We start from the raw sequence: 15,012 nt of genomic DNA, 5'->3' as shown, positions 1-15,012 counted from the left end.
TATTTTTTAAATGGGAGGCAAGTAGCTACTTCTTCTCTCCTTTTACATACATGGTTCAGCTGTGGTTTGGTTTGGTTCGGTGTTTGTCATGTAGTAAGGAGGCAGGCTGGTGGCCATATCTGACAGTGAAGTTCCTCGGCGAAGCAGAGAAGAGGTGTCCAGCGCAGTGGCCTTTCCTGCCCTTTCTTGCCCCTAGTGAGTTGAGGGAGTGGCAGACTGGCTTAAAGATAAGTATAGCGAGGGACTGTGTCCTAAGAGAAAAAGAATTAGATGGGACCAGCGGTTGGCATAATGGCTATGTCGCTGGACTCCCAAGTAGTCAAGCACGGTTCGAGTCATGGACCCAGTGGCTTAAACTCAACATCAGGCTAGTGTGTGTGCATGCCCAAGATCCCAAGGAGAGAATTGAGGAGAAGGGATTGCGGCGTGGCCATCGCCCCTGGGGGGTGATTTCTCGCCTTCTGTCTCTCTGCCTCTCTCTCTTTCTGGCAAGCACATGTGCCCTATAACAAAAATCTCTCAAAAAATAAGAGAGAAAAAGAAGTAGAAAGCTAGTTTTCCCAGAGCAGAAATTATTGAGTGGATTTCAGAGCAGGAAATGTTGAGCTCCCTAGGAGTTTATATACTTTCTACCCCACTGTTATTTGTCATAAGCATGGATCCAGGAGAGATGACCAGAATGTAACAGGAAATCTCACAAATGGGCTCTCCAGCCTTCACTTCCTACCCTCCTACCCTCACCCTCCACCTCAATGTCAAAGTCAGTGGCTTCAGGGATTGGAGAGTGGGGTGGGGGAAGTGCTCAGCGATAATGTTTGTGTTAAAGCCCTTGGCCCTCCCCCTGCTTCTCTCCTAACTCATCTCTCTTTCCTTCAGCTTCCATGGACTCAATGAGAAAATCTCTGTCAAAGCCTATGAGTTCCAGGTGAAATTTATTTTTGAGTTGATCCAGAATGCTGACATAGACCGAGTGTCAGTTCCTCACCTCCATGAACTGTGAGGTTGGGAGGCCAGCTAGATTGGGGTGCCCAATGGTGGGCCACTACTAACTCAAGGGGGAAAGCCAATGTCGATGCCACTTTTGTTCAAGCCATGTTGTAACACAACTACGCACCTGCCTGACCACCAAGAACAAGGCTCCTTCCTCCTGACATCTGCACCCCTCCACCTACTGGATTGACTGCCTTCTTGTCCTCCTGTTTTGGAACAGTCCAAAGGCATCTGGCTGGTCTGTCACATGCTGATCATTTAACAGCTACACCTTCCAGGCCTGATTTAACAGATAGAGATCTGAGGACCAGCAGATGGTGTAGCAGTTACATCGTCAGACTCCCACATGGCCAACCACAGTTTGAGTCCCGGGCCTGGTGGCTTGAAAATCACTCTAGGTGCATGTGCGTACGTGCCCAAGGTCTCAGGAAGAGAAGAGAGGAGAAGGGATTGAGGCATCGCCATTCCTCTTGGGAGGTGATTTCTGCCTTTCCCTCTCACTATCTGTTTCTCTCTCACTCCCCAGCAAGCATACACACCCTAAGGCAAAAAACACCAAAAAAAAAAATGCAGATACTAAAAATCTCAACCAGGTTTTACCTGTTAGAAGGGCCAAATTTAGGACATTGTAGTTGGGATGCTTCCTCGAGGGCTTCTTTATTTCTTATTGTTAGAACTTCCTCTCCTCCTCTGTCCTCTCCTGTCTCAGATTCATGGCTGTCACTTCACCTCTCCTCTCCTGCTCTGGCATCTGCTCTCTAATTTGTTCTGGAGAAGGGCTTGGTCTAAAGCAGGACTTGGTGGTAATTATGACACAACATAATTGTCACCGCAATTGGTCAAATAAAGTAATCTGTGTAGCACCAAAGTCACTGAGGACTGAAACTGAGGCAGGAGGCTTTGAAGGGTCCCCAGAACTCCTAGTCTGGGGGCCTGAGACTGGAGAAGAAGGCTTCTGTCCTCAGGCCTCTCCCAGGGACTCCTGGCTTTGCTCCCCTGCTGCCCTGTTCCTGCCACCTGCTGCTGCTGTTCCACCCCAGGAGGCACTAATCTGCAAAACATTCCCTTGGCACATCCCACCAGCCAAGCGTCTCTCCCCAGGACCAGCAGGGCCCTGGCCTTGGCATCATGTCCTGGTTAGGCTGACCAAGGGCAAGCAAAGGACATGGAAGAGGAGGAGGAGAGGGGACTGGCTTTAGCGGCTCTGCCCTGGCTGGTGGGCCACGGGAGGGGGAGGCTATTCTCCATTGGGGAGAGCGGAGCTCTCTCCTGTCTTTTTTCTCTGGACTCCAACCCTGAGTATATTTGACTCTGCTCAGTAACTGCCAGGTGGGAGGCGTTGGGAGGCAGCACTTCCTGGCATGAGGCTAGGAGCTGTGCTTCGTGGGTCTCAAGGGAGCAGGGTCGTGGAGGTAGACACAGAGGAAGCCGGGACTGGAGAGACTCCCTTTTTTCCCTGACCAGGCATAGACCCTCCATGCCTGCCTGGGGGTTGGCAGCGGTGGGCTCCCTTTCCCTCTCCTCACAGTCCCACTGTCTCTCTTGTGGCCCGATTCCTCACCTCCCTCCTGTGTCTGTTTCTTGGAGCTAACAGAAAGTATTAGAAACAGTGTAGGGATTATTCAAGCTTTTTGCTACTCCCCCTAAGATTCACATTCCTTCCTTTGCCCTCCCTTTTTTGGCCAATCCAGTACTTATTCAGCCTTTGTTAGAGGGCAAACTGAAGAACAAAAATACTCCTTCACGTTTGTTCAGAACTCCACAAAGTACTTTCCTACACCTTATCTCAGCGGAGCCCCATGAGAACCCTGTGAAGGAAGGGTTGCTACCCTTTCCCTTCCTCCAGGGGAGGAACTGGTTCTCAGAGAGCTTACACATCTGGCTGGGGCAGTCAGCTCAAAGCCATGTCGCCTGCTCTCACACTTGCTGTTATCTGTGACCCTAAGTTACTGATGGGACCTACTTCCCATCGATTATCTCGTTTAACCCTCAAGACGGCTCAAGGTTTTATTGCCCATTGTACAGATGAGGCGATGAACTCTGAGGTTAAATAATGTGTCCGAGATCATGCGGGCATTAGGGTCAGACCAAAGTCTGAGCTAACAGCACTCAAGGGAAAAACTGGCACTGAGAAATCATTTGCCCAAGAAGACAGTTCTCAGGACAGCCCCAGAATTAAAACGCAAGTGAAAAATGTCCCAAGTCGAACTGGTCTGCGATGGCACCATGCTGCCTGCCCCCAGAACCTGCAGTGTGTGGCTCATTCGTTCTGACCCAGGGGGACAGCAAGGACAAGCCTCTACTGCTGCCGGGATTAGTGTTCAGCTCTGGCTTTCTGTGTTCTGTTGGCTGACCCTTCTCTTTATCTGCCAGGATTTCTAACTGTCCTCACCCCAACTCCTGGGGTCAGTTCTTTTCTGTCATCTCTGAGTTTGGGGACAACCAGATCTAATGGTCTGTGGAGTAACTGGGAGAAGAATGAGCAGGAGACCCTGCCCCATCCAGTCTCACAACCCTATTCCAACTTTAGAAGGGACAGTCTTCCAACCCCCGAGAGTGGCAAGGGAGGCCCTTGAGAAGGAACTGCTCCAAATCCTGGTGCTGAGAACAGAGACATTCCAGCCCAGGGGGACCTGAGAGCTGCTGGAGAGAACAGCTCAGAGTGCTGGCCTGGCCAGGACGACATGAGCCCCAAGACTCTGGGCAGGTTGGAGACTCTCCTCTACCCCTCCCACTGCCATCTACGACTCCCCAGATCCAGCCAGGATGAAGTCCAGTGGATGATCACAGGCACACTGTTCATTCCACCGAGGACTTATTCAGACTTCCTACTCACCCCTCACTGCCTCCTGTGGGAAGGAAGACAAGATATTTGTAAGCAAAGAGAATGGGAAAGGAATGGGAGCAAGTACAGTCTGGATGGAATCCCTTGACTTTGAACTTGGATTGCTGAAGCATGGCGTTCCTAGACCCAGTACTCTTTTCTAGAGGAGAAAATAGAAGACCAAGTTCCTGCTCAAGAGCCAAACATTTTATTGAATTTTTTTTTTTAGAGATTTTTGCTATAGGGCGCATGCGCTTGCCAGAGAGACAGAGAGACAGAAAGTGAGAAATCACCCCCCAGGGGGATGGCCACACCGCAATCGTGTCTCCTCTATTCTCCTCTCGGGATCTTGGGCACGCACGCACATGTGCCTGGCATGAGTTTAAACCACTGGGTCCAGGACTTGAACTGCAGTCGACTACATGGGAGTCCAGCGACATAACCATTATGCTGGTGCCTCATTGAATTTTTTTGAAAATTTATATCTAATTAAGTATGTGGACCAGCAGGAGGTGTGGTGATTAAGACACTGGACTCCCACATGACCAACAGTGGTTCAAGTCCTGGACCTGGTGGCTTGCTTTCTCACTGTACATCTCTCTCTCTCTCTCCCTGGTTATATTTGTAAAACAATAATAATAAATAAAATTAATAAAATAATTATTTAAAAATCTAATTAAATGTTTATCAAAATGAATCTCTTTCCATCTGTCAATAAATAGAATCATGTTTCACTTATGTTATAATACATCTAGACCTACAAACATAAACATTTAAGGATAATACAAATTGTTTAATACTACAAAATGTTCCTTGACCACCACGTGCAATGTTTCAAATACCACACGAATTCACAGGTGTCTCCAGAACTGGAAATCCAAAGAAAGCAAGAAAGTGCTCAGCGCTGTGGGAAATGATACCTGTGCTCTTTCAATAGGTATGTACTTTGGTTTTTATCCATGGTTTCTGGCTCATGGTATTTGGCCTTATGTCCTTGATTTCTAAAGCAGCTTTGAAACAGCTTCAGAGAGGTAAAGGCAAAAGATAGTCCCTCCTGGGGCCAGCAGGTAGTGTGGTGATTAAAGGTGTTGAACTCCCACAAGGCCAACGGCAGTTCAAATCTTGGACCTGGCAGCTTGCTTTCTCACTTTCTCTCTCTCTGGTCAAATTAAAATTAATTAATTAATTAATTAAGTTGAATAAAATAATTCTTAAAAAAAAAAAAAGAAAGTTCCTCCAGCCAGCTGGTGATGGGTGATTAGGACAACTGAATCCCGTGTGGTCAACCACATGGTTCAAGTCCCAGACTCAGTGGCTAGGGAAACATGTCAGGCAGGTATGTGTCCAAAATTGCAAAAGAAAGCAAGATGGAGGAGAAGGGATTGTGGCATGACCATAACCCATCGGGGGTGTTTTCTGCTTTCCCACCTGTCCCCTCTAATGAGCACATATGCTCTCTGGCAGAATTTTTAAAAAGCAGTCCCTCCTTTCACCTACCCCAACATGAGTCATAGGCATAGAAACTTCAATCTTCTCCCAACTTTAAGACCCTCATTCCAGAAGGGTCCTACACCATACCCAGGAGGGAAGGAAAGCTGACAGAGAGGATGAGAATCTGAGCAGACAGCCCTTGCTGTGTTTCACCCCGTCTATTAGCATCTTATGCCTATGCAATGAAGTCCCCATAAAGATTCCAAAGATAGGGTTCAGAGGGCTTCCAGATAGCTGAGCACATGGAGGGTGGTATACCCAAAGAAGGCATGGAAGCCCCACACTCCTTCCCACGTGCCTGGCCCATGTGTCTGTTCATCTGCATCCTTTAAAACACCCTTTATAACAAACCAATAATCATAAGTGTTTCTCTGTTCTATGAGCCACTCTAGCAAATTTTAACCCAAGAAGGAGAAGAGGAACCCCAAGTTGTAGCTAGCGGGTCTGGTGTCGGAATAAGTTCACTTAATCCTAATATTACCCTGTGAAGCAAGGCTGTTGCAATGTAACAGGGGAGAAGGAAGATTAAAAAGCTATTTACATTCGTCATTAGGGAAATGCAAATTAAAACCACAGTGAGAAACCACTTTACATCCACGAGATTGATCATTTTAAGAAAATGGAAAAGAACAAATGTGAGTGAGGATGTGGAGAAACTGGAACCCTTTTCCGTTGCAGGTATGAGTGTAAAATGATGCAGCAGACATGGGAATTAGTTTGTTGTTTCCTCAAACAGTTAAACGTAGAATTGTTACGTCACTCAGCAATTCCACTCCACGGCTCTTTTTTTGTTGTTTTTGTTTTTGTTTTCATTTTTGTCATAAAATTGTTTACCCATTGGAGAGAGACAGAGAGAGAGAGAGAGAGAGAAATCACCCCCCTGGGAGGATGGCCCACACTGTAATCCCTCTTCTCCATTTATTTCTTGGGATTTTGGGCACACATGCACACAGTGTGATTTTCAAGTGAACGGGTCTGGGACTCAGACTGCTGTCAGCTATGTGGGAATCCAGCGCCTTAACCGCCACCACCTGCTGTCCCTGCAATTCCATTCTTAAGTATATGGTCAAAGGAAATGAAAACAAACAAAAGAAGAAGTGAAAACAAAAGATATTCAAACAAAAGCTTGTACTGAATGGTCACAGCAGCGCTATCCGCAAAAGCTGATGGAAATAATCCAAAGGTCCATCAGTAGATGAATAAACAAAATGCATTATATCCACACAAGGGAATATTAAACAGACATAGAACGAATGAAATGCCGGCACATGCTACAAGGTGGGTGAAGATGTTAAGTGAATGAAATTAGTCGCAAAAGGCCACATGTTGCCTTTTCAGATCCATTTTTCTGAAATATCCAAAACAGAGAAATCCATAGAGACAGCTGACTAGTGGTTGGCAGGAGCTCAGGGAAGGGAAGTGTCTTAGCCCATCATTATGTTGCTAAACAGAAATACCCGAGTCTGGGTGATCTATAAAGAATAAAGGTGTGGGCGAACCAGTAGTTAGCATAATGGCTATGTCGCTGGACTCCCACGTACTTGACCGCGGTTCACGTCCCGAACCCGGTGGCTTAAAACCCACACCGGGTGCATGTGCGTGCGTGCCCAAGAGGAGAATGGAGGAGAAAGGATTGCGGCGTGACCCTCCCCCCTGGGGGGTGATTTCTCGCTTTCTGTCTCTAATGTCTCTCTTTGTCTGGTGAGCGCACATGCCCTATAGTGAAAATCTCTCCAAAAAAAAAAAATAAAGGTGTGGGACCAGCAGTTAGTGTAATGGCTATGTCACTGGACTCCCATGTAGTCGACCGTGGTTCGCGTCCCAGACCCGGTGGCTTAAAACTCACGCCGGGCACGTGTGCGTGTGTGCCCAAGATCCCGAGAGGAGCATGGAAGAGAAGGGATTGTGGCATGGCCATCCCCCCCGAGGGGTGATGTCGCGCTTTCTATCTCTCTATCTGTCTGGCGAGCGCATGCACCCTATAGCAAAAACCTCTTCAAAAAAAAAAGAGAGAATAAAGGTGTGTTTGGCTCCCAGTTCTGGAGGCTAGTAAGTCCTAGGACCTGGGGCTGACATGAGGTCAATCACTGCTGCATCACGACAAGGCAGAAAAAAATGGGAAAGACCAGTGGACATGAGTAGAGAGACAGAGGGAAAGGGAGAGAGGGACGTGGGACAGCTCTTATTTTTGTAATACCCTCTTGAAGGAAGTAACGCTTCCTACAAGAGAGAAAACTCATTCTCTCTCCTTAGACAGGATTCAGCTGTTCATGAGCACAGTGCACCTATGATCCAGTGTAGTGGAGCGCCAGGCTCACCTCTTAAAGGTCTCATCACCTCCCAAGTCATTACATTGGGGACCGAATTCCAACTTACGTTCTCTTGGGGGTCAAACCATAACAGAGGGAGCAGGGGGTAACTTCTTCATGGGTGATGAAAATGTCTTGGAACTAGCTAGAGGTTATGACAGTACAAAATACCAATGAATTGTACATTTTAAAATGGTCCATTTTGTGTTGTGTGAATTTTATCTCAATAAAAGAATGAACAAATCCAAAAAAGGAGTTATTTAGGAGGTAGGATCAATGGATAGGACAGGGTGATTGATGGGTGGCGGGTAGGTAGGGACATAGAGGAAGGAGTTGAGAATGACTCCCACGTGGCCGGCTTGAGCAAATGGGAGGGCAACTCTCATTTCTGGAATGAGAAGACTAAAGAAGAAGCAGATACCCAGGAGACGACGAGCTCTGTTTTGAATATAACAACTTGGACGTGCCGAGACAGCCAAGTCTGGAGTTGAGAGAATTAATTCCAAGACAAAGACACGTGGGTGTCATCAACACAGCATCATAAACTGATGCTTTAGGAATGAGGGGGAACCAGCAGGTGGTGTGGTGGTTACGTCACTGAACTCCCACATGGCCTTGAAAATCACACTTGGCGCATGTGCATGCATGCTCAAGATCCTGGTAGGAGAAGGAATTGTGTCATGGCCATCCTCCCTGGGGGAGTGATTTCTCACTTTCCCTCTCACTGTTTCTGCCTCTCTCTCTCTAGCAAACATACAGGTCCTAGACAAAAACCTCTAAAAAGAAAAGAGTGAATGAGGCTCAGTAGCTAAAGATCTAACAAGAGAAGGAAGGCCCCAAACTTCAATTTTACTCGTTGCTCATGTCTTTCTCTTGACTGATATGCATGGTAATCGTGTTGGAAAAAGAAATGTTATACACTGCAAAGATGTATGTGATTACATGTAATCTAAAAACTACATTTAAAATGAAATTTTTAAACTTTATTCATTTCCATTCATTTAAGTGAACGAACGTTACAGAAAAATGTTAAGTGTAAAACATTTAAAAATTAATATAAATGTCAAAATAGCAAGCCTCTGTGCTGAAGGACCTTATAATCTAGCTAGAAAAGCAAAAACAACATGTAAAACAATAAGCTCATGTAAACAAGGTCTTAAGCTGTGTAACTTACACTACCAAAGCGTGCATTTGTCTTCCACACGCTCTACATGCATCCAGCCACATGTCGAGTAACTTGCTGTCCCCCAAACACGCAGTCTCCCTTGCCTGCCTGCCATTTTATATTATTTCCTCTACCTAAAACAACTTTCTCCCATTTTCAGTTATTTTAAGCATATTCAAGGGGCCCTCGAAAAGTTTGCAGAAAATGTTTTTTCAATCCTTTGTGTGTGTGTGTGTGTGTGTGTGTGTGCCAGCAGAAATTTGTACTTAAATTCCATTTTCCACAAACTTCTTAAAGTTCCCTGTGCCCTGTGCCTAGGAGTGAAATTGCTCAGTGATACGGTAATTCTTTTTCACCCTTTGAAGAAACAGTGTTTCCTCCTACAACAAGATGTATTTTTGTTACAGCTCACAGGATGTTTTACTATGCAGCCAGGACTGAGACAGCCAGGTTGGGGCACCGTGATCACCGAGGTTACTTATTAAAAAGGGTCACTTATTAAAAAGGGTGCATTTTGGGACCAGCAATTCGCGTAATGGCTAAAACTCACACAGGGCACGTGTGCATGCGTGCCCAAGATCCTGAGAGGAGAATAGAGGAGAAGGGATTGTGGCGTGGCCATCCCCCCTGTGGGGTGATTTCTCACTTTCTGTCTCTCTGTCTCTCTCTGTCTGTCTGGTGAGAGCACGTGCCCTATAGCAAAAACCTCTCCCACAAAAAAATAAAATAAAATAAAAGGGTGCATTTCCTGGCTCCACCCCAAAGCCTTGGAAATATTTTCAAAGACATACATGGTGGTGCTTCCTATTGTCAAGCCAGTTTAGGAAACGCTGGCCTAGGGATAACAAAGGGCAGTTAACACAGAGGGTAGCTTGAAACTAGATAATTCAGTTTGCAAGATACAGTCTACTTGCATCCTGGCTGTTGCAAGATAAGGTTACTCATCTTTGGCTTGTGACCCACTGCAGGGGTGCTACCCTGATTAGCTCCCCGCTCCCTGTCCCCACCCTGTCCACATGCTGAGACTGTCCACCTTTAACCCCTTCCAGTCAGGCATGCCCTCACATCCTGGGAAGTGAGGACCAGACAGAGCCTGGGCTGCTCCTTCCAGATGCCTTATCCCTGCACGTGGATCTTCCTCTTTGGTAAGATCCTAACGGTCCTGCACGTCCAGAGAATATTCCAAGTGCTGCATTATCACAAATCCCCTCAGCATCTCTGAGCAAGGGAGTTGTGTCTCCATTGCATAGATGTGGCTCAGAGACCTGAAGAATTTTGTCTGAGGTCACACACTGTGTGGCCGCGCAAAGATCGAAACTGTGATTGCGAACTTGAGGCGCATCCTACTCTATAGCACCACCTCTCAGATTGACCTCTCTGCCACAGTTAAAGTACACCAGACTATTCAGCTCACTACATTTTTTTAAAAGAGGGTTTGTTTTTGGTTTGTTGTTTGTTGTTGTTTTTTGGTTTGGTTTTTTTTTTTTTTTTCCCTAGGATACATGCACTGACTGAAAAGACAGAGAAAGACAGAAAGCAAGAAATCATCCCCCCTAGGGGGATGACCACGCCTCAATCCCTTCTCCTTCATTCTCCCCTCAGGATTTTGGGCACACATGCACACATGCCCAGTGTGTTTTAAGCTACCGGGTCCGGTACTCAAACTGTGGTCAACTATGTGGGAGTCCAGTGATGTAACCATTATGCCATCTGTTGGTCCCTCAGCTTGCCACTAAGGCTTCCCACCTCTACTCCATAATTTCAGAACCGCTGCTCCAAAATACCTGGAGCCATCCTGTCTACAGGAACTCCAGGGTGGGTATCCAGGGGGCTTTGGGAATGTGGAGCTCGGTTAGAGGAAAGTTAAGGGGGGTGGGGACAGCAACTAGCCCTGAGCACAGGTGGCCACACTTCCCCATCCCACCCCCATCACAGCATCCTCCTAGAATGGAATGAAGCCGGAAGGGGATGTCACCTCAGCTCTGGGCAGCAGGAAAGAAGTTGACCTCTGGGAGGGAGGTAGCAGGGGAGGGATTTCAACAAGGGGAAAAACGGGAGGGGGCACCCTCTCCCGGAAGAACAAACAACAGAGAAGTTTCCAGCCATGTCAGGCCAGTCTTGTGACCATGCCACTCCAGTTAGGGGGTCCAGGATCTACAGGGCTCTGGAGTTTTAGGATGCCTCAGGATGAGTATCCAGGTAGTCTATGAAGAAACCATTGGTGAACAGCAGCTGTCCCTCAACAAAGGCCACAGGGCTCAGAGGACCTCAGGACAGAGGCTAAACGCACCACATATTAGGCCAAGCGCAAGCAGGACTAAGGAAGGCTGCCCCCAACCCCCTCAAGCCCCAGAGGCTCTTCCCTCACAGGCTTCTCCATAGGCCCCAGTAGAGATCAACAACGTTCCTTTCCCCACAACCACCCTCCTCCCCACAGCAAACTCATATTGTAGGTGGAAGCACTGCGCTTGCTGTGCAAATGCCATTTCATCACATGTCATCCAGTCACTCCCCATCTAGACTGCTGCCCCAAGCTCATTCTAAATAGAAATTTCTGGAGCTTCTGCTAAGTCTCCGAGTAATTGACACATTGTGTTCTGGAGAATGCGGGGTGGGGACATTGTGAGTTTTTTAAGGTGTCGTAAGAAGGAAGTCTCTCTCCCAGAGCAATGGGAATCAGAGACTCCTGATGAGACTTGATCTCAACACGATAGCTGAAGGAGAAGGCAAGCGCAGTGGAGAGAATGCAGGCAAGAGAAAAGTGCTGCAGAATACAACAGGCCTGGGAAAAGACCTCATGAAGGGGCCGAGAGCCACTTAATGGACTTCCATCTTCAGGATGGTCATTACAGGTCACAGGAAGTTAAACCAGATCTGCAAAAGAGCTCCCCAATGGGAAGTAGTAACAAGACTCTGCAACCAAAGTCTCAGGGGCCCTCCTTTGAAGAGGGAAAGAAAATTTAAGTGTAGAAGAGCTCTCAGCTAACAAGCCTTTCAAGTGGGCATGTCTTGAGGCAGGAGGAGGGCCCATGTACCCTTTGGAGGTTCTTATCAAAGGTCCACAGTGATGGTCAGAGATCAGGTGTCTCCTTCTGAAGAACCTGGCTGGCTTGCTACCTGCTGCTAGTTCCTGTCTTTTTACCCGTGGCCTCTGACCTCTCCATCTGTGGGCCTTCAGTTCATAATGCTTTTAGTAGAGAAGGACTTGGGTGCCTTCCCCTTCCCTAGGTCACAACTGGCTGGGGTGGAAGGAAATGCCCCCCGAAGCCCTCTTGGTGTTTGCCTCTAGGGATCAGCACAGCACAGAGCAAACTCCCAAGGTGAGTCTTATCTATCCCACTCTCCATTCATTTGACATATTTGTTGAGTACCTACTATGTGCCAGAAGCTAGGAGATGCTCTAGTGATCAAAATAGATATTACAGTTTTGTCCCAGTGGCCTTGATGCTTTCGGAGACCCCCAAAGCAACATCTTCTGTACCTATATAGTCATAGAAATATTTGCATACCTATCGCCAACAAAGAACTCATGTCTGAAATATATAAAGAACTCTACAAAGCAGAAGGATAGAAAGCCTACTGATAAAGAACACAAGGGCCAGCTGCTGTAGCATATGCTGCTAAAATGCTGTGGTCTGCAGACTGGGTCCACATGGGAAGCCCGATTTGCTTCCTGGTCCAACCTCAATCCCAGATATGGTGACATGCGCCTGGAATCCCAGTGATTCAGGAGGCTGAGATGGGAAGATGGTGAACAACATAAAGACCCCATCTGAAAGAGTCCTGCGTGGCCATAAGCCTGTGGTCCCAGCTACTTAGGAGGATGAAACAGGAGGATCACAAGACAGGAGGCCCTGTCTTTATAAAATAAATAAATAAATAGACACAATGCTTGAACAGATAGCCAAATGGCGATGTATGTAAAGGTGCTCAACCTCACTGGTTATCAGGTCAACGCAAATTCAAATTTACACCATAATACTATTACACACACACCAGGATGGCTGAAATGTTTCCGTCTTTTTAAATTGACAATACCAAGCGTCAATGAGGATATGGAGCAACTGGAACTGCAAGACACTGGCAGGAAAATTGGCAGGTATTCCGTATTTTATGAAGCTAAACATGTGCCTACCAATGGCCCAATAATTCTGTTCGGAGAAGTATGAACATGAACATGCGTATATCAAAGGACTTAAACAAAAATGTTACAGCGGCCTTACTCCTGATAACCCCAAACTGGAAGGAACTCAAGTGCCCATATACAGGCTAACAACTAAACTATGGTATTTTCATTTAACAGCATACCGCACGGGAATGAAAATGCATGAAGTGTGGGCTACTGTTACCTCAATGTTAAGGATGACTTTCACAAATACATTATTAAGAGAAGCCAGACACAAAATAATATCCATTGAATGGTTCCATTTAGCGTTCGAAAGTAGGCAGATCTGATCTATAGAGTTAGATAGAGGTTATCTTCTAGAAGGAGGGACTGATAGTGACCAAGAAAGAAGAGAAGGGCTTCTGCAGTGATCTAACTTTGGATCTGGGTGGTGGTTATATAGGTACATTTACTTTGCCGCAAAGTGTTGACCTGTACACTAAAGTTTTTGCACCTTTCTGTATGTCTGGTGTACTTCAATTCCGGGGGGGAGGGGAGCACACGTCCTGAGGTGGGAGGAGGACCCACATGACCTTTGTATGTTCTTGTCATACAAAGGTCCACAATGATGCTTAGAGACCCTCATTGTCTTCTTGACATCCCCAACTGAGTCTCTCTGAAGTATCTGACTGGTCTGCACTGTTTTTAGGAAAAGGGTGCGCGTAGTGGAATTGTGGTTTGCATTTACATTGCCCCAATAACCAATGGAAAGTGGGAAAGGAGTAGGAGGGAGATCAAGATTTTATATACATAGAGAGTTGAGACAAGATTAAGTGGGGTGTGGCAGGGGGGAGGACCACTGAATGGAACAGGGCAGACTGAAATGGCCCCAGACACATTGGTCTCAATTCCCCACCCCACTGGACAGCCCTTCTTCAGAAACCTGATTCTTCTGGATGGGGTGCAATGTTTCCCAGTCTCCAGCCAGGGAGATCCAGTATTTGAAACCAAAATTGAGGTTCTGAGAGAGCTATTTGCTCTACTTGCCCTTGTGAGATTTCAAGTCTCTGATGAAATCAGCAGCTGAGCTGGGACAATCCAGGGGTACTGGGTTAGAGGGGATGCAGCCAGGCAGGGCCGCGGACGCATTGTCAGCCTGGTCTAAAGGAATGACCTGCTTAGGTTGCTACGTGTGCTCCTAGGTGCCGTTTGCCAAGAGCTTCATACCCAGCGTTGTTGTCTCGTTAGGCACCTCTCTGCTCCAAACCCCACTGGGAGGTCTAGAGCCATGCTCGAAAGCCCCCTGGGCCACTTTCCGGGAGGAAAAGGGCGGAAAGGAACCATTGGTCACAGGTTCCACTAACGAGAGAGGGGAAAACCTGGGGGTGGAGGTTCCTTTGTGGGGAGGTCACACCCCCTAGCACAAAACATCCCAAAGAGAACTGGTACTAAGTTGGCACTGGAGAGTGGAGACACCCCAGGGAGGAAGCAGCAAAAGGCGATCACGGGAACACCCTCTTTGATCCCACCAGGTGCGTCAGGGAAACTTGGATTTCGTTAAGCCCCGGATGGACACATCGCTCCCCCATGTTGCCAACAGGTTCAGTGGGGTCAAAGGAGGCTAGGTTCCCTCCGCCCCTAGCTCAGGTGATGCAAAGAGGGGACCCCAGCCACGAGCCTGACCTCTTCCCTCTCGCCCGCCCATCACCACCCGTTTCCAGGCTGGGACTTTATTAAGACCAGACGGGTCAGGACTGAGCCATTTGCTCAGAGGAAGGCGAAATCTGGCCGAAGCGCAAGGGGATGAGCCAGCGGGAGAGAAGCTGTGCTGGAAACAAGGTAGGATCACGGGATGGCAGGCTGGCTCCTTTGGGGGTGTCCTCAGGTCTTCTCCAAGGCCGGAGCCTCGGAGGAAACACTCGCGATGCAGGAGACGCGCAGAGGCGCACACGCCATTCACAGGCCCCAGGAGCTCTGTAGCAGCGGAGCGGGCCGAGGTTGGTGGCTCTTCGCAGTGCGCGCGGACGGCAAGGCGCCCAGGCCACCGGCGATGGGCGCTTGGACCCGCGAGCTCGCGGAACCGGCTACCAGTTCCCGACACTCCACGCACTGAGGTTCCCCCGGGCCC

The 15,012-nt window shown here is 47.7% G+C and overlaps 2 protein-coding genes and 1 long non-coding RNA gene across 5 annotated transcripts in view; 2 read left to right on the top strand and 1 right to left on the bottom strand.

Annotated features, from left to right (window-relative positions):
- PM20D1 (peptidase M20 domain containing 1) overlaps positions 1-1,370 on the top strand; it is a 33,431-nt gene extending 32,061 nt beyond the window's left edge. For 2 of the 3 annotated variants that reach the window (XM_006159264.3, XM_014591902.2), the window contains one exon: positions 877-1,370. In XM_006159264.3, the coding sequence (XP_006159326.1) occupies positions 877-1,000 (124 nt within the window). In that variant the 3' untranslated portion in view covers positions 1,001-1,370. The remainder of the gene's footprint in view (positions 1-876) is intronic. The other variant, XM_027776069.1, reaches the window with a different exon arrangement.
- Positions 71-4,089, bottom strand: LOC106736070 (uncharacterized). The gene is made up of 2 exons (XR_001371197.2): positions 1,591-4,089; positions 71-251 (listed from the first exon to the last, which is right to left on the bottom strand). It is a non-coding gene; the product is annotated as an uncharacterized LOC106736070 (long non-coding RNA).
- A 10,616-nt stretch (positions 4,090-14,705) lies between these two features.
- SLC41A1 (solute carrier family 41 member 1) overlaps positions 14,706-15,012 on the top strand; it is a 27,195-nt gene continuing 26,888 nt past the window's right edge. Inside the window, exon 1 of the mRNA XM_014591941.2 lies at positions 14,706-14,723. The gene's annotated coding sequence lies outside the window, so the exon portion shown is untranslated. The remainder of the gene's footprint in view (positions 14,724-15,012) is intronic.

The sequence above is a fragment of the Tupaia chinensis genome, unplaced genomic scaffold (genome assembly GCF_000334495.1).
Source record: "Tupaia chinensis unplaced genomic scaffold, TupChi_1.0 Scaffold000627_1, whole genome shotgun sequence".
NCBI lineage: Eukaryota > Metazoa > Chordata > Mammalia > Scandentia > Tupaiidae > Tupaia > Tupaia belangeri.
This window is presented reverse-complemented; position numbering and strand designations above follow the sequence as displayed.